Below are 24,418 nucleotides of genomic sequence, written 5' to 3' on the forward strand. Positions count from 1 at the left end.
AATATAAACCCCCTTAAACTTAAAAAATGGGAAAAAGTTTGCTACCTTTAAAAGCAGACATCAGTTGTCTCACTAATCTCTCTTGACTGACTGGCCAGCCTAAAGATAGTTTCGTACGATATTCGGTGCATGTATGGCAACTCGGCAGAAGGCTGCTGATATTGGTCAACTTGCCGATAGGGCGGGTTAAAAGATTTTGATTGGGCGCCATTGAAGGTGCCTGAGCAAAATCTGCCTTCAGGGCTGAATCGACAGAAGGAGGTAGAAATCCTTTTGCTTCTACCTCCATATCTGACGATTCAGCCCTGAATGTCTGTGGAGGGTTGGAACGATCTTTCATGCGACCATCGGTAAGATCGAAAATCGCCATGTGTGTCGCCAGCTTAAAGCTCAAATGAACGTTCATTAATGAATGTACGTTTGCAGAGAGATAACGGTGTGCTCTCATACTTTGTGTTTAATTGCGATGTCTATAAAGGTGCTTATTTGCTGCTCCGCAGTTCCAGAACAAATATTTACAGGTGCCTAAATGCTTTTGGCAACAGAAAAAAGACTAAGCTCAATTTAGCAGGATAATCCAATGAAAAACTGCTCAAAATACATTCACAGTTATAGTGAGATAACACTTTAGGGCTCTGGTACACGGGGAGATTAGTCGCCCGCGGCAAAACTCCCTGCTCGCGGGCGACTAATCTCCCCGTGTACCAGAGCCCTTAGGATAAGACTTCATTATCTAGTTTAAATGCATTGTAAAAATGGAATTTATTTAGCTGTAATCCTATAATTATTTTAGTTGGCATTTGTTAGATTTTCTGTCCTGTCTACTAATTAAGGTATCTTTATTGGTTTCAGAGCAAAACTTCAGAAGCACTTTCACGTTTAATATCTTTACAAGCTACTGAAGCAACTGTTGTAATACTGGACCCAGACAACACTGTCAAAAGGTATATATTCTCTGTGTTTGTTAACATCCATAACAAAGGAAATTGCTATGGTTAATACTAAATGCATCCATACAAGCAAATGTAAAAAAGGGGCTTGTCTTAATTTTACTCTTTTGTTTTACATTTAAATTATTTTGGCAGATAAGCTAAAAGAATTTATTTATTGTTTTCCCTTACGTTTATTTTCCAAGGTATTTCTATGGGAGAGACAGGGAGAGCACACTATTCAGCCAAGTAAAAGTGCTACGTGCCCAGAAAGGATAGCTCGGGTATATGTTTTTGTTGAATTCTGTGAGGGGAAAAAAAAAAGTTTCATAAAATGTTTTCACAGAACCCATTTACATGCAATACCCTAAGCAGAAGTTTAGGACAGGAACTAAAGTAGCTGTGTGTGAAGCTGTGATTTGACTATAATTTTGTCATAAATCTTATATATACATAAGCATTTCTTTCTCCTCTTGAACAGCGAGGAGCAGGTGGATGTGGAACTGGTGCAGCGTGGAGATATTGTTAGGGTGACACCAGGAGGAAAGTTCCCTGTGGATGGGAGAGTTATTGAAGGGCAGTCTATGGTTGATGAATCTCTAATCACAGGTATTCAAACTCTTTACTGCCATTGTGATGTTGTTTTGGGCCCATTAGAAATCTGTAAAAAAACAGCATAAAGCTTGGCCATACACGCACCGATAATATCGTACGAAACCTGGTTAGTGGCGGGTCTGACGATCTTTCGCCACGTGTGTGGCCACCTTTACATTGTAAAATGTTGAATATAAAGAATTCTTTGTCAAATAAACATATATAGAATGTTTTTTAAATACTGTGTTTGCATGCTTAGCTTTATGGGCCAGCCTGCTTGTCATAGGCTGCTTAGGCAAGGCTAAAACCTGTAAGGACTACTATGAAAAGGCTATATGTGTGACGTACACCTAAGGGTTATTCTACATATATATTTTCCTCAAATCATATAAAACATTTATACTGTTGGCAAAATGGCAGAGCAGTGAAATGTGTAGGTATAAGGTACATAGCTTGGCAAATTAATAGAAATATTCATATAGGGGCAGTGTATAATATGAATATTTGACATGCAACTAGTGTGACATTTATTGTATAAATGTATCATTCAGATGATTCAGAAGCATTATCAGTTGTGTAGGACAGGTGCCGCAGGTATTGCCACTCCGCCCACTGCAAGTAAATAGATTGTTAAGTGAAATACTGCTAATACTTATTACACTGGGTAGGCATGGCTGGCTGGGCATCACTTTATACCAAATTACAAGAAAGTACAAACTGCACTCATGGCACTTTGCCTTGTATTAATCCACAGACGGATGTGAAGTGAATTAAAAGTTTCTGAAGAAAGGAGGGATTGCTTCCCCCCCCAAGTGATTAATTCGCTGCACACGTTAATCTGTGGATTACTAAAGTGCCAGAAGTTTTAAGCGAGTGCTGTTCCTGCTTTGTTGTAGTCTTACCATATTAACAGCCAGCCCTAAAGCTTTTCTTGTTAGGCCCATATTTTTAGTTCCCAGTATTAATTCCCAGTGTGCGACAAATCAGGACAGGCTGCAGTACGGAGACAATGGCAAGATGCAATCTCACTCATAAGCATTAATGGATTTTGAATGTGAGGAGTGTTCTTGTAACTGGTAACATTCAAAATCCTTCAATGAAACTTAATATGTCTGTTAGACAGAGAATAATGTTTAGGATGTAAGATGATGCTTAAGAACTAAGAGAATGGGGGTGGAGGGGGTGAACAAAATGATGTAAGTAGCCAATAGAAGGTGCCTGGCCATCCTTTTTTAATTGAGCATTGTCTGGTTTTTATAACTGACAATCATTGCGCTTACATGATATGCTAAACAAACATCACACATTAACTTGGTGTCCAGACTGCCCTCTGTGCACTGCTATGTATTGGGGTCAGTTTGCCAGTACAGATTAGGTTCAACAGTGCTCTGTTCTACTTTACTTGTGAATAAACCTAATTTAACGTAGACTTCTTCTCCATTTCTCAGGTGATTTACATTCATTTTTAAGACTACAATGTTGATTTGCATACATTTATTAAAGTGTCAGGACCTTTATTGGTCCCTCTGTACAGGGCTGCTATCAGAAATCACGGGGCCCCTCACAACAAAATTTTCTGGGCCCCCCCTCCTCCCACATCCCGCCCCCAATGGCCCCTCCCCCAGTGAACCCTCCCATTAGTACAAAGGACACAGACATTGGTAGCCAGGGCCCCCCCTAAAACATTGGTAGCCAGCCCAGGGCCCCCTAAAACATTGGTAGTCAGCCCAGGGCCCCCTAAAACATTGGTAGTCAGCCCAGGGCTGACTGGTGGTCCTCCCCCAGTGTCCTCATACTATGGCCCCCATCCCGCTGCTCCTTTCTCCGGCTCCCCGTTCCGGCTCCCCGCTGCATCCTCAGCTTTCACCCCCAGGCTCCCTGCATCCTCACTTTTAAAGGTTGCGCCCCCTGCGTACTGACGTTACACGTGCGCACGGGGTGCAACCAATCAAATTACCCACTGACCACCAATAAAAGGGCCCGTCATTTTTAAAGGGGGTCCAGGCTAAAAAAATTGTATCACGACCGGTTCCCCTTTAAAGAGAGAAGTGTCCGGGCCCTGATGGTGGCCCTGCCTCTGTATACCCAGGCCCTGAATGATCATGTCATTGGACCTCAAGGGCCAAGCCAGATAATTATGTAAAGTTTAAAGGATAAGTAAACCTTTAAAATAAGTTAATGTGAAATTGATGAGAGTGCTATTCTAAGCACTTTTTTCCAAATTGCATTCATTAGAAACCTCAGCTAACTTTTTTCACACCTTCCCTAACCAGAGCAGTCCTCTTTCTTTTACCTGGCAATTTCCTTGACTGAATCAAAGGTGGAAACTGACCAGCAGGTGGCGCTGTTGTAACACAATGCATTTAAATTAACAGTACACATTTCCCTTAACATATTGGTATCTTTAAAAAGATAGAATCAAAATGACAAATTAAAACAGTGTAAAAAAAAAGTCAGACATATCCCTTTTGGTGTGCCTTGTACTTGAGCACAATCTATACTTAATTTATGCTTTCTTCTCTACTAGGCACAAACAAACGATAAGCCATGTTAAAACCCTAGGCCCCTTTAGAGGCCTTTCTCTACCCTCTCCTGAACTGCACCACTGGGGACCCCCAATAATGCCCTGTTTGGCGTACCTGGGTATAGAAAGCAGAGTAATGCAGTGAGGTTGGCAGGCACCGTCTCAGACTGCTTGATGGCCTGCTCCCCTCTATCTCTCACCAGGGGACATACAATTGAAGTGACCCAAATTACCTGTGCTGTTACCACACTGATTAAACAATTTAAAATGCCTCATCTCCACTTTCTCTTGTACTTTGCGTTTTATTCTATAGTTAGTAGTATACAAAGCCTGTTTCAGACTTTTCCAAGACCACATGGTGTGTTACAAATGATTGCATTATTTACAGAGCAGTATTTCTCTCTTCCACAATACCATACACACTGACTGCATGAATTATTTACTGAGCACACATGACTAGGCTCGAATTTCTGCCATTATGTCTGTTTGCATTTCTAGCTATGGCTGTGTTGATTTGTCACTAGAGATAAAAGCTAGCCATACACAGGCCATTACAAGATGCTGACTTGTCCCTTCCAGGCTGAGTTGGCAGCTTGCTGCCATATCTGTGTGAGCCTTTAGGAGATCCTGCAGAAGATCAATCAGATATCGATCAGGCAGGTTTGAAAATCCTGTTGGGTCAGGACCACAGATATGGTATTCTCTCCAGGCCCCCATTATGATCCAGTCATTGGTCTGTGGGCCAAGTGTCAGTGTCATTCCATCTTGTTGGTGTATAGAACTCGCTCTTTTACTATTTATAACAACAAAACAGATTCACATTGGTTTTAGTCACATATTCCATTCCCTTTATATCAGGAGAAGCGATGCCTGTGTCCAAGAAACCAGGGAGCAGTGTTATTGCTGGATCAATTAATCAGAATGGGTCCTTGCTCATTGCTGCTACTCATGTTGGGTCAGACACTACTCTCTCCCAGATTGTAAAGCTTGTGGAAGATGCACAGACATCCAAGGCATGTATCTTCATTAGAAGCATTATCCAGTTTTATGGTATTTCTTCCACTCTTATCCTTCTGTCCACCACTATTATATTATATAATGTATGACCCTCTTTCTTTACCAGGCCCCAATCCAGCAGTTTGCAGATAAACTCAGTGGCTACTTTGTCCCCTTCATTGTTGCCGTGTCAGTTCTCACCTTGTTTGTCTGGATTATAATTGGATACCACAACTTTGAAATTGTTGAGAAATACTTTCCTGTAAGTAGCAGAGAGTGGTTTTTACTTTAAAATGATTGTGGCTTCAGCTGGAAATGAAATGTAATAATATTTCAGTAAGTTGATTACAGCTTTAAAAAGAACTGAAACATTTAGATACTTTCTGTGATTATCAGGTATCACACTTTCCACTCTTTTTGTTATGTTTCGTACCAAATATATTTCCTTAATTTAATTACATGCATCTTTCACACGCAGGGCTACAACAAGAGTATATCAAAAGGAGAAGTGATTGTCCGTTTTGCCTTTCAAGCTGCCATCACAGTCTTGTGTATTGCTTGCCCCTGCTCACTTGGTTTGGCAACCCCAACTGCAGTGATGGTCGGCACAGGGGTGGGTGCGCAGAATGGCATACTGATTAAAGGAGGAGAACCATTGGAGATGGCGCACAAGGTACTTTTGTACTGTTTATCGCTGTTCAGGCCGGCAAGCAAGTGCTACCCCCTGTGTTGTGATATACTGCTGATGGGGTGAAAGCTTACCCTCTGACATGCTGTTGCAGTTTTGTGTTTTCTTTGAATTGAGTTTTAATTAATTTCTCAGCCTAAAATTTAAAATAAGTGAAAAAACCTATTCTTCTGGGGAGGGTTGGATAGGTCCCTCAATTAAAATTTTCATATATATGATTTTTGTGCAATGTTTCACCAGTGGCCACAGCCTTAAAAACAAAAAAAAAACAACCAGGTGTTGCTTGATTTCTTGCTAAGAATGTAGTTACCTTTATTCTGTATTATTTAAAAGATACATCCTGTGTAAAACACTAGCATCTTGTGTACATCACATGTTGGTTCAGCTTTCAGCCACTAGGTGCAGCTCCTGAAGCAGTAAAAACCAAAAGAACACAAAGCTTTTTGCTAAAATCATTGGAGAATGCAATTTATGCAAGGGCCCCAGAGATTGCCTCAACCCGCCCTCTAAAATTTCCAAGCATTACCCTCTAGATCAACTAAAATTCCTTGGAGCAGACCTTTGGGGGCCAGTACCCATAATGGCACAGGTGCACCCACCTCTGTAACATTATATACCGCTGTATGGTGTATTATATGCGTTACCTGTTGATACAAGTTCTGAATGGGTTATAACATCTGCTGTTCTGTACTTGCAGGTAAAGACTGTAGTGTTTGATAAGACTGGTACCATTACTAAGGGGACTCCTGTTGTCATGCAAGTGAAGGTGTTGGTGGAGAGTAACCGGATGCCTTCAAACAAGCTGCTAGCAATTGTAGGGACAGCAGAGAGTAACAGTGAACACCCGCTAGGTTCTGCTGTCATAAAGTACTGCAAAGAGGTAAGATCTATTTGTCTGTACTGTTGTAGAGCCATTGAGAAATAGTTTATAGTTACTGTAGCAGGTTGATACTGGTATCATTTCCAGGCAATTTGGGAACTGCATTCAGTTTGAATTGTACTACAGTGCTCCAAACACAGGTGTTTGTTTCTTTATATTTTAAATTGTATTTTCTTTAAAGATGGGGACAATTTGTTAACTTTTTTCACTGTGGCACAACTGCATCAACCGTTATATACAACTATTATATACCGTTATATATATATATATATATATATATATATATATATATATATATATATATATATATATATATATATATAACAATCTAAATAAATTCATTATATTCCAGTGTCCTCTATTGTGTTGTTTATCATATCATGTTTATAGGCCGTGATAGTATCTTTAGTAAGTTAAGAGCAAGCATAAATGCATAGAAAATAAGCATAGATGCTGATTGTAATGCTGCAGGGGGGGTGAGCTAGCAATTACCCTAAAGAGCAGGTCCATGTCTTCCAGCTGTGCAAGATCAAAAAGCCATTTTCCATGATCTGTAGGAATCAGTAACTGTGCTGATCTGGTTTGGCTTTTTGTATTTCTTTTACTCGCAGGTGTTGAATGCAGAGACCCTGGGTACGTGCTATGACTTTCAGGCAGTTCCTGGTTGTGGAATCAGCTGTAAAGTGAACAACATTGAGCCACTCCTGCATGCTGCAAATGGCCCAGATAACAAGAGGAATGCAGTGTTAGTGCAGATTGATGGACAGCACGAGGACTCCATTCTGCCCTCCATCACAGTCTCCCAGAATCCAAGCAATGGTCTGTCCTGCCTTATTTTTTTTTTAATTCTTTTTCAGGTTCATTTAAGTTTCTAGTCGGTCAAACACACAGTAGCATGAAAGAGAGAATGGGAATTGTAACAGTGTCAGTACAAAAGTTGACTAGTTATTACATGTACCCATTGATAGGGCTGGGTACAGTTCTACAGTTACGGGATCACTTATCTGGAAATTTTTTATGTAAAAAGATATGAATCATGGGAAGGCCATCTTCAGTGAAGTCCATTTGAAGCAAACATGTTTTTTTTAAATTGTATTTCCTTTATTCTATGTAATAAGTAAGACTAGAGTAATAGATCCTATGCCTTTTTATTTGGGACCAAGTCATCTACGATACTTTAGAGGCAAACTCGGTGGAAATCGTAAGCAGAGTTACATGTACTTCTCCTGTCAAAATGCTAAAACACAAGCAATAATATGTAGTTGCATTCATCTGTAAACTGTGGTGAATTTAGTTTACCATATATTGTTTCTCCTTGTTACACATAGTAGGCACACAAACTGAGTCTTGGAGATAATAGTTCTTGTAACTCTAGCACGTTGTTATTACTCAATACATCTTTTAGACTGTTCATATCATTTGATATTCATCTAGGTGGGTTTTTAAACTCCAGTAGTTGTGAGAGTTGCTGATTACTCCATATTGGGGTTTAAGGGGTTAGACTCTTCATCATCTTTTTTTGGCTGAGCACCACACCTCCTTCAATTTCAAAAACAAAGTGGGTAAGCTCTTTTTTGCTGATTTAGTGGGGGTACTAATAGGTAATAATAATAATAAGGGAGGTCCCTCAGTCTTTTAGGGGCAATGAGGAAAATACAATCCCCTACTCTAACATTTGAATTGCTGTAGTAAATCACGTTATTTTTGTGGAAATGCCTTCTTTCTCAGATCAGATGATTAAGCTGAATTGCTGCCAGTAATGTGGTTAACTTGTCGCAATTCAGATGTTAGTGAAGGGGATGGTTTTTTTTCGGGAGATTTGTCGTCCAAAGTCTCCTTGTCTGCCGTTGTCCTTAGAAGTTACAATTTGCGCTTCTTACCTCTCCCTTGTCTAAGAAAGTTTAGAAAATCTTCAAACAGGTTTTGTGAGCTTATTTAAGAGAACTGTAGTTTATACCTTGTAACCCTTTATTCACAAACATTGGTTTGGTTGATTTCATTGTGCAATACATCAACTATAGATGCAGGGTATGGCCATAAATAAAGACTTATTATTCATGTGTATTTCTCATTAATAGGTTCCTCTCCACCCCAAACATATTCAGTCCTTATTGGTAACCGTGAGTGGATGAACAGGAACTTTCTGACCCTGACCGCAGAGACGGATAGCCTCATGACTGAACATGAGAAGAAAGGACGCACAGCAGTACTGGTAGCAGTAGATGGTATGTAGTCTGATTTTCACTCTGCCATTATATAGGCCATTTCTGTGTAAGGTCCTAAAATGCTACTTTCACTTGTAGTTTCCATTGTATTGGTATAACCTTACTTACATCAAGAGAACTCTCATAGTGGACCCCATTAGATTTTCTGTATTGAACCATTTTCATAAGCGACAGTCATATCAGACTATTTATATATTTAATCACCCTCTTTAACCTAATCTATCATGACTAGTACTGTAACATCTTATAGAGTGTTCTGTTTTCAGCCCTTAAATATTAAGTCAGTGTTCCCCAACCAGTGGCTCAGAAGCAACATGTTGCTCCTCAACCCCTTGGATGTTGTTCTCAGTGCCCCCAAACCAGGTAGTACTTTTTGAATTCCTGACTTGGTGGCAAGTTTTGGTTGAATAAAAACAAGATTTAATACCAAATAAAGCCTCCTGTAAGCTTATAGGGTGCATAGAGGCTGCCTAATAGCCAATCTTAGCCCTTATTTGGCACCTCCACGAACTTTTATGGTGTTTGTGTCTTTTTACATTTAACTGTGGCTCACGAGTAAGAAAGGTTGGGGATCCCTGGGCTAAGTAGTATGTGTGGGTGACTTATCTCTGTAGTAGAGGAGTGACTGTGGAACTAAAAAGCCATGTTACCTCTGTTTGCAGGAGTGCTGTGTGGATTGATTGCCATTGCTGATACTGTAAAGCCTGAAGCTGCTTTAGCTATACATTCCTTGCGATCTATGGGTTTGGATATTGTTCTTATGACTGGAGACAACAGCAAGACTGCCAAAACAATTGCAGCACAGGTATGCCTGATCTTGCATTCCTATACAGCTTTACACAACATTGTTCCAACCCAGGAAGCCGGCCACATAGAAATAACAATCTATTTTTATTGTTTGAGGCTCAGGTGGCTGAATATGACATTGAATTAACTGTGTTTTTTTATTTTTTAATGGTGATTCCCACCCTCACTTTATCAGTGTCATTGACAATTAATTGAGCAATTATAAGCACACATAGGGGTTATTTTTCTCCAAATTCTGGAACAATATACAGGGGTTTATGTTTCAAAATCTAGGAGACATTAGGGGTCTTTTACAATCGCAAGTGAAGTTGACAGCCCAATAAATTGATCGGTCAGTTGTGTATCAAATGCCATTTGTTATGTTCTTCGGTCAACATGCGTTCCTTGCACTTCTGTATGGTTACGCTTAGCACAGCTGCCTTCTTCCATTTCCAGATTTTGTGCAGTTGCACTTATTGACACAGGGGAACCCTACGTGATGAACCCTAGTGCCATTTTTTTCTTCTTATTTCCTTTCTTTTAGGTTGGCATAACCAAGGTGTTTGCTGAAGTTCTTCCCTCACACAAAGTAGCTAAAGTAAAGCAACTGCAGGAACAAGGGACTCGGGTGGCTATGGTAGGAGATGGGATCAATGACTCTCCAGCTCTTGCTATGGCAGATGTGGGAATTACCATTGGCTCTGGTACTGATGTAGCCATAGAAGCTGCAGATGTGGTTTTGATAAGGGTAAGTAAAAAAGCTAAACTGGGTAAAGTGTAGGAGATGCAGTGGCACATAAGCAGTATCTAATTAATTGTTTATGGGATTTCTGTTGGACATAGCTCCATATAATAACACTTTTATATTTAAGACATGCACACAGGTGGCTATACCAGTACCTGAGATGTGGTACATTTGGCATGCATGTTGAACTTACAGCAGGTCTTAATAATTTGTGATATTTTTGTACTTTATACCTTAACCTTATCAGGAGGCTGATTTTTCCCCTTTTAAATCCTGACCACAATGACCAATGGTAAAGGGGTGGATTTATATAAACATTCTACTATACATATGTATTAATTACAATAACACCATCTGTTATGCTTTGGGGAATGAGGGCATGACACAAGCTCAGTCATAAAGGTGATTGTGTGATCCTATTGTATTAGGCATCCTAATGAAAAGCCTTCACATTGTAAACTGCATTTTAAAACCATATAGAGAGTGAACATAAGAGGGGCTATTCTGTTAGATTCAAGTTCCCAGCCTTTGTATACTCTGGGTCAGAGAAACCTTTTCTTGGGCCCAATGAAACACATTTAAAACCCACCATACAAATAAAGGAAAAGCGAGAATACATTAAGCACCAAACTCAGAATGTAGGGATACATTTGGTAGTAGCATGACTGCTAAATATTCTGCCTTCGATATTTTGCCTGTTGATATTTTGTACAGTATTTTGGAATTGGAACTTTTTTGAGTGCAAATGAAGGTTACCTTTATCTAGCATTGTAATGCTACACTGTGTCTCTTGATGCTTTCCTATAGATTTCTATAAAGTTATTGATATTATTTTCAAAACAGTATATTTCATTAGGTAGGTAGAATAAATGCTTCATACAAATAGGTGATAGCTGGCTTATTGCTTGCTTTTACTACTTAGATATTTAAATATCAGATACACATCCAATTGTCGGGTCCTATTAGCAAGGGGGATCCTTACAGCGCTTTGTGCCTGGCCCTGGAATAATCCCTTTTGTGTTCTCCTTACAGAATGATCTGCTAGATGTGGTGGCCAGCATTGATTTGTCTCGCAAGACTGTGAAAAGAATCCGAATAAATTTTGTCTTTGCTCTAATCTACAACCTTGTTGGAATCCCAATAGCTGCAGGTACCCAGAAACTGCATTATTAGATGGGGGGTTCGGTTTATATTTGTACAGCTACTGTAAGCAAAGCCGACCACTTATCATCCCAGTTCTATGGCATCAATGATCATATTGCGCCTTTTGGCCAATATTTGGCTGATTCTATGCCTGTGGAAAAACGCTTGCTTACAATCAGCCCTTCCGCAGGCCTCCGACCTTCCTTGTGCTTGGAACCATTGTGCTTCCCAGGGTGCAGGTATTTCAGCTTTGAAATGTGAACTCTTGCTTTCTAATATCTCAGACCAACACAGTGGTTCTGGGCACAGGGAAGGTAGGAGGCTGATGCTATTGGAGGGGCTGATTCTTGGCCTTGGGTGGCATCAGCATTTGTCTAGGGGTTTTGTCCACCATTTTATTGGGCTGATTTTTAATCAGAAATCCTCAAAATGAAATCCTGTTCTATTTTTGCAGGTGTGTTCATGCCAGTAGGGTTGATTTTGCAGCCATGGATGGGATCAGCTGCTATGGCTGCTTCCTCTGTTTCTGTTGTCTTTTCTTCTTTGTTGCTTAAACTGTAAGTATGGGACCCACATTCACTCCTGCTTCCTTCCATAATGTGATAATACACTCACTTTCAATTTTACATTTTCGCATATTAAGTTTTCCCAACTTATAATGCATTTCAGTGGGTGCTTTTCCCACATTTTACACCAGAATGTTTGCCTTCTGTGTAAACAGTACATTTCAGTAAATTTACACTTCCTCCACAAACACTTAGGAGGGTGCAAGAGCTCACCCCTCAGTGCTCATTCTAGAAATACTTGCGCCCCCTTTGTGCTGTTCCAGGACACGCAGCTAATCCCTGTCATTACTATCTGCCTATGTGACTCTCCACACCCACCTCCCTTGGATCTAGTGCTGACTAACTAAGACCGTGAGGCAGATATCAGCGTTCTGAAATAGAGTTTCACATGTTGCATGCTGCCTTTGGCTTTGTTAATGAGGCCTATAGTGTTGGATTGTGTATCTGACTTTCAGAGTGGTTTTGCAAATGCTGTACCATAGGGTGCCATTAATGTTGCACTGCTTAGACTTTGTCCTTAGCACAGTAACGTACTGTTTGAAAGTGACTCTTGTTCCTTTGATGCATTTTTTACACTGCTAAGCACTGTGGACAATTTTACATTCATTTGTTTTGTGAGTTTAAATTTCCTTTAACGGTAATTCCTGGTAATGTCTTGGCTACTGCTGCCCTCTGGTGGAGAACATTGGCAATAAAGATGCCCATCTGTCTGTTACTTTCAATACCAATGACAAATGTACATAGGGGTGTTTTGACTGCTGCTGTTTTCTGCCAAATGGCAGTGCTGCACAGAACTCTGCCTGGGACCCATACCCATTAGATGCAGTCATTCAAATAAATTTCATAATTTGTTCTGTTGCACTATGTCAGGGAGCGATATACCCAGCAGGTTGCTCCATAGCTTTTTGATCTGGCAGATGAAGTGATATTATCCACACACAATTCTTGCTTCTCATTTTCAATGATAAAAGCAGCGACTGTGTTTGCCTTTGTGCAGGTACCGTAAGCCGAGTCGTGAGAAACTTGAGCAGCGGGTCCAGGGCCAGATGAGACAGAAGTCACTTTCCGACATTAGTGTTCATATTGGACTCACGGAAAACAGGAGAACTTCCACCAAGCTGGACCTTCTGGATCGCATTGTCAACTACAGCCGAGCGTCTCTGAATTCCTTTTTGTCTGACAAACATTCCCAGCACAGCATCCCACTGAGTGAGCCAGACAAACATTCCCTGCTCCTGGGGGAACTGAAGGGTGAGGAGGACACGTTCCTATGAACGACGGATGGAACCTTCAGCTGAAGAAACTTTCTCTTTCACTGTGCTGAAACCTCTATGCAGGTTTTTCCAAACAGCAGCTAGGATCCCAAACCATTGTCCAACTAATGAGATTCCTATGAGGGATGCAAAAGTTTCCCTTGGGATACTGAGTACCTTAAACCGGTGCCTCCTGTAACCTATTGTAGAAAATGGACACCATGCACCTAAGGTACCTAGTGTTCCTTTCACCTTTCAGGCAAGGAGTAGGCGGACAGGGATGCAGAAACCTGTTATTTGTGCCTTATTGCCATTGGATAATTATTCATCCATTTCATAGCACTGGACATCTGGCAGTAAAATAAATTAGCCTTTGAGTATTTTATTTTTATATGAGATAAAGGCCTGTATAGTGATCTTATATGTTCTGATTAGCATTCTGATTCCATTCCTCCCCCCACCCCAAAGAGAATATCCTATTAGCCTTTGCTTCCAGCTGCTGCACTGCACACTTTTGCTATTGAGATTTATTGGGCGACTCCGACCTCACTGAACAAAAATTTTTATTCAGGGCAACGGGGTGAGGTTCTTTTCTGTTTGTGGCCTTGGTTCCTAATTCACAGATTTCTTATTTATTTGGGAAGTTCCCCAGTTGAGCCCAAATAGCCTTGATTGTGACAAGCCCTTCCTTACTAGAACACGTGAATTGCGTATGCCATATGTACCTTATGCACTTATTGGCCGAAGAGATCTTTCCAATCATTTCTTCCATGGAATGAAGTCTGCAGTATCTGCCAGCCATACACTAACCTTGCAGCAGCATCTCCACGTGGGAAACTGTGAGGATGAAAATGAAAATGCACGCTTTGCTGAAATAGAAAAAGAAATAATAATGAAGGAGGTTATTTTGTTGATTCTTTCAGTCCATAAACCATTGGGCTTGCAGACCTTGGGATTAATAGACTGTAGCACTGTTGATTTTGGTAGGTCTGCTCGCCTGCCGTGTGACTGAGATAATAAAGGGCAGTGGTTCCCAGCCTGCATCCTTGGGCTATTACAGATGGTCAGCTGAACCAAAAACACAATGCCTTCCAACTTTTGCTGAACTTCCACTCCCATCATCCTCTGTGTTTGGCTTGAGCACATGATGTGTGCAACTAGAGCATGCTGGGAATCACTGCCTATCAAATGTCAGCATTGGTTTCCTGATAAAATGAACCTCAGGTTGGCCATAAGGGTATTAAAAGAAATATTAAATTCACTGCACACCTATCAGTTGTGCCTGCAGAAATGTCACGGTCATGTCCTTTATTGAGGCTATTACTAGGTTCAGATAGCAATGCCTCCTGTATACCAGAGCCACTCACAGGCAGGGCGCTAATATTGCTCCCATTCCTGACTAGGCCTGATATCCTGCAGAGCACAGTAAAGGCCAAACTGCAGGAGCCAAGGACTCGGCAATCCAGTGATTCTGTATGACTGTACATGGCTGATATGTAGCTACAGTGGCCCAATGTTAATGTTGCGCTCACAGCACTACAGGGAATAACTGGCGCCTCAGCAGTCGTGGTTGCTGCGCCTCTGAATGTGACACTTATCTCTGTTATTCACTTATTCATTGTACCTCCGTTTATATTTATTTCCTTTTATGGTAAAATATAGAAACTTGTGTGAAAATAATACAAAGAGAGGTTTTTACTCTGTTCTGTAAAATAATGTTGTCAATTGGTCTGAGCGGAGTTGCATGGAGATTACAGACGAGCGCTTCTGATAATAATGTTACGTGTTTACATGCAAATTTCATATAAATTGGATTGTGCCATCTAATGTCTTGTGTGCCCTTCATGAATACAACTCGCCATGACCGATGCTCGCTAAGCCTGGCTTACGCCTAGATATCGTTTCTCTAATTGGGTATTGCAAGGTTCAAATGTTCTCCCTGTTTGTGTAACTTTTATTGGTCCGGTGTGACCCTCCCAGTGTGACATTAAGGGCTCTGGTACACGGGGAGATTAGTCGCCCGCGAGCAGGGAGTTTTGCCGCGGGCGACTAATCTCCCCGTGTACCAGAGCCCTAAGGCACCCAGCCGCCTAAACCATAGAATCCTTTGTATGACATCATTTCCTGTAAGAGTTTATCAGTCTTGACTGGAGCCAAGGGGTAGGGGGCATCCAAGGGTCTTGCTGGGATAGAAGATCCTTTTTATTTTTCCCTACTTTCTCATAAAACTCTATGGTGGTCTGGAGGTCGGTTATTATCTGATACCCAAAACTGAAATCACAAATGTTAAACCCAGTTGAAAGACACTTGATTTGCTTTGAGTCTGCACATTCTACAGTGCCTTAAACATCAGCATGAAGTGCCAGTTCCCAGTCCCCTTCCCCCCTTCACCTGTGTTTAACTAAAGGAACACAGAGACAACAAGGGTGATTTCTCTTTATCTCCCCATGTGTTGGTGCAACCAGGGCCAGCCTTAGGCCAACTGGAACTATTCAGTCCAATAGGGCCCAGCACCCATGGGCACCCAACACCAGGGGAATAAGCACATAAACCTGTCCAGCCCACCCCCAATAACAATTGCCCGATAATGCTGCTATGTGTTTTGGGACATTAAACACAAAGTGGGCACTGCATTCATACTGCTACTTGGGGCCACATTGTGCCATGAAATGTTGGGGGCCAATGGAACAAAAGAGATGAAAAGGCAGGCCACCCAGCCCTGGAACCCTGTGCCGGCTGGCAACACCTTGTGTAGAGGGCCCAACAGTTTATAAGACCGGACCTGGGCAAAGTGCCTATTGGTGGGCACACAGCAGCCCCAAGAGATGTGCATTAGGACAACCCTCAAGCAGGCATATGATGGTAGGAAGTAAAGGAATACTCTGCTTAGTGAAGTAGTCATGAGTTCCAGGTTTTCCCTCCATAACCAACAGCCACAGAAGCAGATAAATCAGAATAAAGTAAAGAACTTTTTTTAGAAGGATCCCATAGCAACATTTGTTATAAAGTTAAAGTGAGGCATCTGCATTTCTGGGGTCACTTCAGTTCTAAGTGAAAGAAAATTCCAGGTTTGCTGGTGGGCTCCCACTATTGGCAGATCCTGGGCCCGTTTTGCTAGTTTATTATCACGGAGCACGGTCAGGCATGGCATCAGCCTCTTAGTGCACAGACATAAATGGGACTATTTATCAATTTTCAAGTTTGTGAAATCAAGTTTTTCTACATGAAATTAATTGCATATCGAATACTAATTTATTTAAGGAAACTCATTAGAATAAAAAAAACAAAAACTCGAGTACCTCCAATTTTCAAGTTTATAAACTCGAATAAAACTTAAGAACACGAATATCTCAAGTTGAAAATATGCCTTGACTTTGCCTATGACAACTCCCATTGGCTTCTATAGAATCTCGCAAGCTTTTAGATGGGAAAGTTTTACATTCCATTTAATAAATACCAGACATTTGAGTTTTTGGACCATAATTCGAATTCCAGTTTTTTTTAGTGCAAAAAAACGAATCTCGAATTGTGAAAAAAATAAAGTTTGAACATTGATAAATCACCTCCTACTGTTCCACCAGGTCAGGACTGGGGGTCAAAATAGGCCCTGGCATTTCAAGTTCCAAACAGCCCCCACCAGCCCAAGAAATAGTGAGTGACTATGGCAGCTTACAGCAGCCCCTCTGGCATTTGCCAGAACCCACAGATTGCCAGTCTGGGCCTGATTTCAACACAGAAACGTGAACGTACGCATTTTTGCCCCATGCAGTGCCTGTTAATGCACAGTGATTTCAGGGCAGAAAGTACTTAAGGCCATACACAGGCAGATTTCAGCTGCAGATTCAAGTCTATTAGATCAATCCAGATTCCTGTGTATGGGCACTCCCAAGGGCCTACCTGACCTACATCTGGCCTGAAATTGGGCAGATCTCATTGGGCAGGTTTGCTTTTTCCATCAGATCGGGGACTGCATTGGCTCGTTAATGTGTTCCTTGGTCCAAGCGCCTATAGCCACCGTTTTCACTTTTTGGCCCGAGGGCCAAACAATCAAATTAACCCGATATCGCCCAACTTAGGTGTATGGCCAGTTTTAGACTTTTTACCCGTTTGTTAAATTCCCATATGAGAGATCAGTCAGTCAGCACTGAACCTGCAGGGCACTGGTGCCAGTTCTCCGGCACACACACACCAGTACCAGGGCACCGTGGATTCAGAGCCTACTATGATTTCTTTAGAAGATTCCTGTATCAGTGATCAAACAGGTATGAAGCCTTGTGTGTATCATTAGCCTTAGCAAAGCTTGGAAGGCTCAGTAGCTGCTCATTTAGCTGTAGTGCAACAAAGGAACGGATCAGGCCAAATGCTGCCTGCGGGTAGGGTGTCTGTGTGCCTGCGCTTGTGCCAACCTGCCATGAAGATTAACAGATCTGCAAACAGCTTTATGTGCCTCATCCCTATAAAGCTGAAATCACACAAGGTGACTCCGTGCCAGTTATATCATCACTTAAACAAATCTAATAAGAGAGCTGTGCATGCTGGGATCCAGAAAAATCTCTTTATTTTATTCCCTATTTAATAAGGGAATGTCACACAAAAGCAGAGTTTGCATAATAAAAGAAAATGTCATTCCAGGCAACTTCCCTTGTTTTCTGGTTCTGATTCTTGAAACACTGTAGCAAGAGTCACTTCTCCTCCAGGTCTTTTCATCGCCTGGCTTTTGCTACATTGTTTCAGGAGGCAGAACCAATAGTGCAGGGAATAAAAACAGCCAGACTGATGCTTCTTTTTTTTTTTTTTTATCATTAATTTTTTTATTGTTTTATAGCAATCATTACAATATTTCACGTGTTAAACAGAAAATTGCATTCTTTTTTTGTTCTTTACAATAATTTAAAGATATGAAGTAACTTCTAAATATTACAGATTGCAAAGACATTTTCCATCAATTGGTAACAGTGTAAATATATTTCCATACACATATAAAACCTAATGTGTTACTCAGTTTCAGAAAAGAACTGGGGAAACAAGGGGGTAATTAGTAACCGAGGGGTATGGTATTGGCCATATATCGCTTCAATAACATTTCACTACAGTCAGGTAGATAATATCGAAGTGGAGAGCAATCTTCCAAACCTATAGTCAATCCACGGTTGCCAAGTTTTAAGGAACAGTGGGTATTTATCTAGGGCAATACTGGTTAACTTCTCATTTACAAATATCCAATCGATCTTAGGTTTAAGTAGATTATAGTTAATAGCAGGGGACTTCCAGGACCTCGCCAATACTTGCTTTGCGGCTAAAAATATCTGGTTGATTAATTTCTGCTGTGTCCTGGTCACCCCTTGTACTGGCGCTCCCAATAATGCTTCATATGGGTTTTTTTGTACATTCACATTTAAGACCGCAAATATCATATTATATACCCGTATCCAGTATCTAATTGCTTTCGGGCATGTCCACCAAATATGGCCCATAGTACCTGGTGTGCAGCACCCTCTAAAGCAGTTTTCGTTAGTGTTGGGATAAATATGCGCAAGTTTCTTAGGAGTGAGGTACCATCTAAAAAGGACTTTATAACCTGCTTCCAGTAGAATTGTATTATTTGAACTATTCCGTGTATTGTCCCATATTTTCTTCCAGTCAGATTCTCCTAAGGTTTTGTTTAGTTCTTTACTCCATGACTTGATATATTGAAGGTTTAATATGTCTTTAGGAGAATTTATATATTGATATATAATCGTAATAGCTTTCAAGGGGGAAATACCATCTAGACACCATTTCTCAAAAAAAGTTTGTTTTGTAGATCGGTTAGTGTTTTGTTTCCAACATTGTGATACAAAATGAAGGATCTGAGATGCCCGAAAGTATTCCGAATTTGGGAGCTTATAGTTTTCTTTTAGATAATCAATTGTGAAGGGGCCTCTCACTGTAAGCAGGTTCCCAACTCTCCCCAAATTCTGGTCCCTCCACCATTGAAATGCGCGTATTTGCTGGCCTGGTATGAATTGCGGGTGTTTAAATATCGGCAATACCGGAGTGTGGGGCGATTGCAAGTTATATAGGGCTGCATAGGTGTCCCAAATTACCAGTGTGTGTCTCAACGTAGGGCTATTGATAATTGGTCTGTGTTTCCTTTGCGTCCAAAGCAGGGACTCTGCTGTATAAGGTGCTGCCATACTGTTTTCCAGGTACACCCATAGAGGAGAGATATTATTGATATGTAAAAAGGGAATATGTGTCAATTGAGCTGCTATATAATATTTCCAAAGATTTGGAAGACCCAGACCTCCATCCCTTTTGGACCTCTGTAGTATATTGACCCGTATTCTAGGGGGTTTTTTAGCCCAAATAAATGCAGAGAGGTTAGCTTCTAGTTTTTTAAGGTCTATACGTTTGAGCGGAATAGGGAGCACTCTAAATAGATACAAAAGTTTAGGAAGTAACACCATCTTTATTGCCGTTATTCTACCTATCCATGATATATGATATTTGCCCCAATCCTCCAAGAGTTTACTTATTTTACTATATACCTTGGGGTAATTAGCCTGATATAATTGTTCAAAGGTTTTAGTCAACTGAATTCCTAAAACCGTTATATGATTTTTATTCCACTGAAATTCGAAGTTAAGGGATAACAGTTTTGTTAATTCGTGTGGTAGATTGATACTTAATGCCTCCGTTTTGGTGTGGTTTATCGTGAGACCTGAAATGACGCCAAAGTTTTGTAATGTCAAGTATAAATTAGGTAATGATAGTAGTGGCCGGGTGATAAATAACGTAATATCGTCAGCGAACATATTGAGTTTGTGATGTTGGTCGTCTTGGTTACAGCCACAAATATCCTGATTGTTCCGTATTGCTATGGCCAAGGGTTCTAGTGCTAGATCAAAGAGTAATGGGGATAGAGGGCACCCCTGTCGTGTGCCTCTCTTGATAGTGAACGGGGGGGATGTATATGAACCGATATGGATCTTAGCTGTAGGATCGTCATATAACGTTTGTATCCATCTCATAAAATTTGCACCCACTCCCCATTTTTGCAACGTATATTTTAAATAAGGCCAAGCTAGGGAATCAAATGCTTTTTTGACATCTAATTTCAGAAGCAGTGATGGAGTTTTGGTTTTGTTGGCCCAAGCCGTAAGGAGAATTAATCTCCTGATAGCGTCCGTTGCCTGTCTCCCTCGAACAAATCCTACCTGATCCCTTTGGATCAATTTTGGTAAGATTACGCTTAGACGGTTTGCTAACACTTTAGCCAGTATCTTAACGTCTAAGTTTAGAATCGAAATTGGGCGATAATTTTTACATTCTGTCAAATCTGTATCTGGCTTAGGGATAGGTATTATTGATGCCATTAGTGTTTGGGCTTGAAACTTATCACCTGTCAGGAGGTGGTTAAACATCTTTGTCAGATGTGGAATAAGAATATGGGAAAATTTCTTATAGTAGAGGGCCGGAAAGCCATCAGGGCCAGGCGTTTTAGGGAGTTTAAGAAACTTAATTGCTATACCCACTTCTTCCTCTGTTATTATAGCATCGAGAATTTGATGTTGTGGTAAAGTAAGGGTTGGTAGATTAATGTCTCGAAAAAAAGCTTCATATTTGGTTTTTGCAGGCGGAGGAGGTGCTTTATAGAGTTCTTTATAAAAATTATAAAATTCCTGTGTTATAGTATGAAGCGTAGTAGTGGTGAATCCATTTTTAGTTTTTATTTTGTTAATTGGGGTATAATCTAATCTCTTATTAAGCTTCCTAGCCAGAAGCCTACTAGGTTTATTGGTATAGTAATATAGCTTTTGTTGGGTCCATTTCCAAGCTTTCTCTGTTTTGTGTGTGAGTAACAAATCTAGCTTAGTCCGGATTAAATCTATGGAGCCACGGAGGTCTACCATGGGGTTGTCAATTTGTTGATATACCAGGTCATTTAACTGTGTTGTGGCCTGGCGTATTTCTAAGTTACGTGCCTTTTTCCTCTGTGCTCCACACTGAATTAGGAGGCCCCGGATTACCGCCTTATGAGCTTCCCATAGTGTGGCGTAAGAGGTAACTGAATTGATATTTTCCTGAAAGTATGTTTTCAAGGAGGTTTCAATCTGGGCATATAGCTCCGGAATTTTTAATATAGATTCGTTCATTCGCCACCGCCCTCTAGAATTTGATAAATGGAGGGATGCAATTGTATATAATATTGGCGAGTGGTCAGACCATGGGGTGTTCAGGATTCTGGAAGTCTGAGATGCTTCTATCAACCCCTGTGACACCCAAATGTGATCTATCCTGGTATATACTTTATGAGCCGCAGAGTAGTGGGAGTATTGTCTAATTGCTGGATGTAATTCTCTCCAGATATCTACCCACCCTTCAGAAGTGCATAAGTTTTTTATTTTCACTCCCTCTGGTGAGATATGAGAGGGGCTATTAGTACTTTGCAAAGAGATAGTCTGTCTGTCCCAATATCTATCTAAAACACTGTTTGTATCTCCACCAATAATTAACTGGCCTTCTGCCCAGTGGGATAAGTGGCTTATTAGCGTTTCAAAAAATAACACTTGATTAGTGTTGGGGGCATAATAGGAAACCAGGGTTAAAGTTTGGTCCTCCATCAATATTTTCAATGTTAAGTATCTACCATTCGAATCTCTATAGACCTCCAAAACTTGCAGTTGTAACCCGGCTTTAATACAGATTGCCACCCCTTTAGTTTTGTTAGAGCTATTGGCCATAAAAATAGTAGGGTAGGCCTTATGTAGAAATTTAGGATAAGATGTTACTGAAAAATGGGTTTCTTGGAGAAGAAGTATATCTATCTGGAGAGAACTATAATATTGAAAAGCTTTTCTCCGTTTTGTCGGGGAATTAAATCCCTGTACATTATGAGACAAGATTTTCAAACCCATTTTGATTCTCTAAGTACAGATATACAATAGCAATCGAAAGGAATACTGTAGTGAAGGTAGAATAAATCGCTTCATTATCATATAAATCTTGCATTAAATACTCCTCGGGGAAATAAACCTTAACAATAAGAAAAACATAGAAACACATTGTAACCAAATCTACAGAAAACTTGAGTAGTGACTAAGTTCACTTCACTTAGTGCAATATATCAAATACTAAAACTAGATTTCGCCTCGTATCTCCCTCAAATATTCAGGGGAGGTTGAGGCAAAAACTTTCCTTGGGGGTCAGCAAGGTAATCCCATGGAGGGTCTCCCCAATATTGCAGCAGTTCTTTGCGGGTAAGTTACAGTAGCTGCGAATTTAGTCCCCGTAAAAAAAAAAAAAAAAAAAAAAAAAAAAAAAAAAAAAAAAAAAAAAAATGGGGGATAAACACTGATTAAGATATTCAGTACCGCTGGCAGTACGTTAGCGGTCCGACATAACTATCGTTGTAAGGAGTCCAAGATGGACAAATAAAAAGTGGAGAAGGTAAAAAGAGGAAGAAAGAAGAAAAAAAAAAAAAAAAAAAAAAAAGGGGGGGGGGGAAGGGGGGGTGTAGAATAAGCTTTACGGGGGTCTCTTCAAGCTGTAAACAAAATTTTGTAAATCCTCTGGAGTGGACTTTCAGAATCGAGTCGAGTCTGTTTGTAGGCCTGTGGGTGCTGGCTGTTGCTAGAAGTTGCAGAGCCATAGGAAGTATGGTGATCCTTCATCCTTACTGATATTAATGGTCCGATTTTGTAAAACTGGCTGTTGCTAAGAGTTGCAGGGCCATAGCAATTACTGTGATCTCTCGTCTTAATTAATAGGAGTAATCCGATTTTGCGAACCCTGTACTCTTTCCCAAATGGGGTCTATTCGGCGAGATTTAGGTGGCTGACGGGGACTTTCATTTGAAGGTGTGTGAAGGCCCAGTTTAGAGAGAAGCTCTAAACCAGCTTGTACAGTGGAGATCTGTTGTGGATGGCTATTATACAAGAAGGCCAATTTCACCGGGAACAGCCAACGATACCTTATCCTGTGCTGTTGAAGGATTTTAGTGATCGGTGCTAGGGCCTTCCGCTTTTGAAGCGTGATTGGGGCCAGATCGGTATAAATTTGAAATAAAGTACCTTGATATTCCAGGCGGTCCTTCTGTCTCGCGGCCTGTAATGTTGCAACTTGTGTCTGGTGGTAATGTAATCGAAGGATTATATCTCGCGGCGGGTCCCCTTCCCGCATGGGTCGCAGAGCCCGGTGTATCCGATCACATTCTAGACGTTCCGGTGGTAGATTTGGGAGTAAAGAAGTAAAAATAGATTCCACTGCTGCCGGTAAGTCAGTAACCGTCTCGGGAATCCCCCGAATGCGTAGGTTGTTGCGTCGGGATCTATTATCTGCATCCTCAATCTTGTCCCATACCTCGCGTAGTTGCATCTGCAGGTCCAGTATATCATTCTCGTGAGCATCGAGGACTGTGGTAATGTCATCTACTTTATGTTCTATCGCGTCTGTTCTTTGCCCCAGCTCATGGAGTTGTTTCGTGATGTCTGCAGTAATAGTCGCAGCGGTTGAGGCTAACTCTTGCTGCAACATTGTTTTAAATTTGTCCAGTAACACAGACTCCTCTACGGGAGCTTGTGACTCTGAGGTGGAAAGAAGTGGCTGCGAGTCCGCTTCTAGCCATGAGTCTGCTTGGGAGGCCATTGGTGAGGGTTCTACCACTTGTGGCCTAGCCAGGTATGACGCAACGCTCCGTGTAGTTCGGAGCGGGGAGGCGTTAGACCCTTTTTTCTCCCTTTTCCGTCTTTTATGTGCCATCCAGAGGTCGTCTAAGGTATCTGGTTCTTATGTGTGCCGTTATTATACCCGAAAAGTCATCTGCGCGGTGATTGCTTGGGGATTAATCTCCTCCACGGTAAGAGCGCAATCAAGATGCGGCCATCTTAGATCGCGGCTCACTAGCGCCCCCCCCAGACTGATGCTTCTTTTAACAGCAATTACATTTACAAATAACTATAAAACTACTGAAATGGTTGAATGAATGTATATTGAGTTATGTATAGTTGAGTGATATTTTGGGAAGGGATCTCCTTTAATGGGCAGTTTAGATTATGGATGGAATGGAATCATTTTAAGCACAGCCCCTGCTAAACCTGGGGAGGAG

The 24,418-nt window shown here is 41.0% G+C and overlaps 1 protein-coding gene across 1 annotated transcript in view; it reads left to right on the plus strand.

Moving 5' to 3' along the window:
- atp7a (ATPase copper transporting alpha) overlaps positions 1-15,156 on the plus strand; it is a 45,511-nt gene extending 30,355 nt beyond the window's left edge. The window contains 13 exon segments of the mRNA NM_001374597.1: positions 853-944; positions 1,411-1,538; positions 4,906-5,060; positions 5,171-5,305; positions 5,522-5,716; positions 6,429-6,611; positions 7,223-7,430; positions 8,690-8,836; positions 9,499-9,641; positions 10,167-10,370; positions 11,400-11,517; positions 11,965-12,067; positions 13,074-15,156. Coding sequence (NP_001361526.1) covers positions 853-944; positions 1,411-1,538; positions 4,906-5,060; positions 5,171-5,305; positions 5,522-5,716; positions 6,429-6,611; positions 7,223-7,430; positions 8,690-8,836; positions 9,499-9,641; positions 10,167-10,370; positions 11,400-11,517; positions 11,965-12,067; positions 13,074-13,350 — 2,088 coding nt within the window. The 3' untranslated portion in view covers positions 13,351-15,156.
- The last annotated feature ends 9,262 nt before the right edge of the window (positions 15,157-24,418 follow it).

This window comes from Xenopus tropicalis, chromosome 8 (genome assembly GCF_000004195.4).
Source record: "Xenopus tropicalis strain Nigerian chromosome 8, UCB_Xtro_10.0, whole genome shotgun sequence".
Classification (NCBI taxonomy): Eukaryota; Metazoa; Chordata; class Amphibia; order Anura; family Pipidae; genus Xenopus; species Xenopus tropicalis.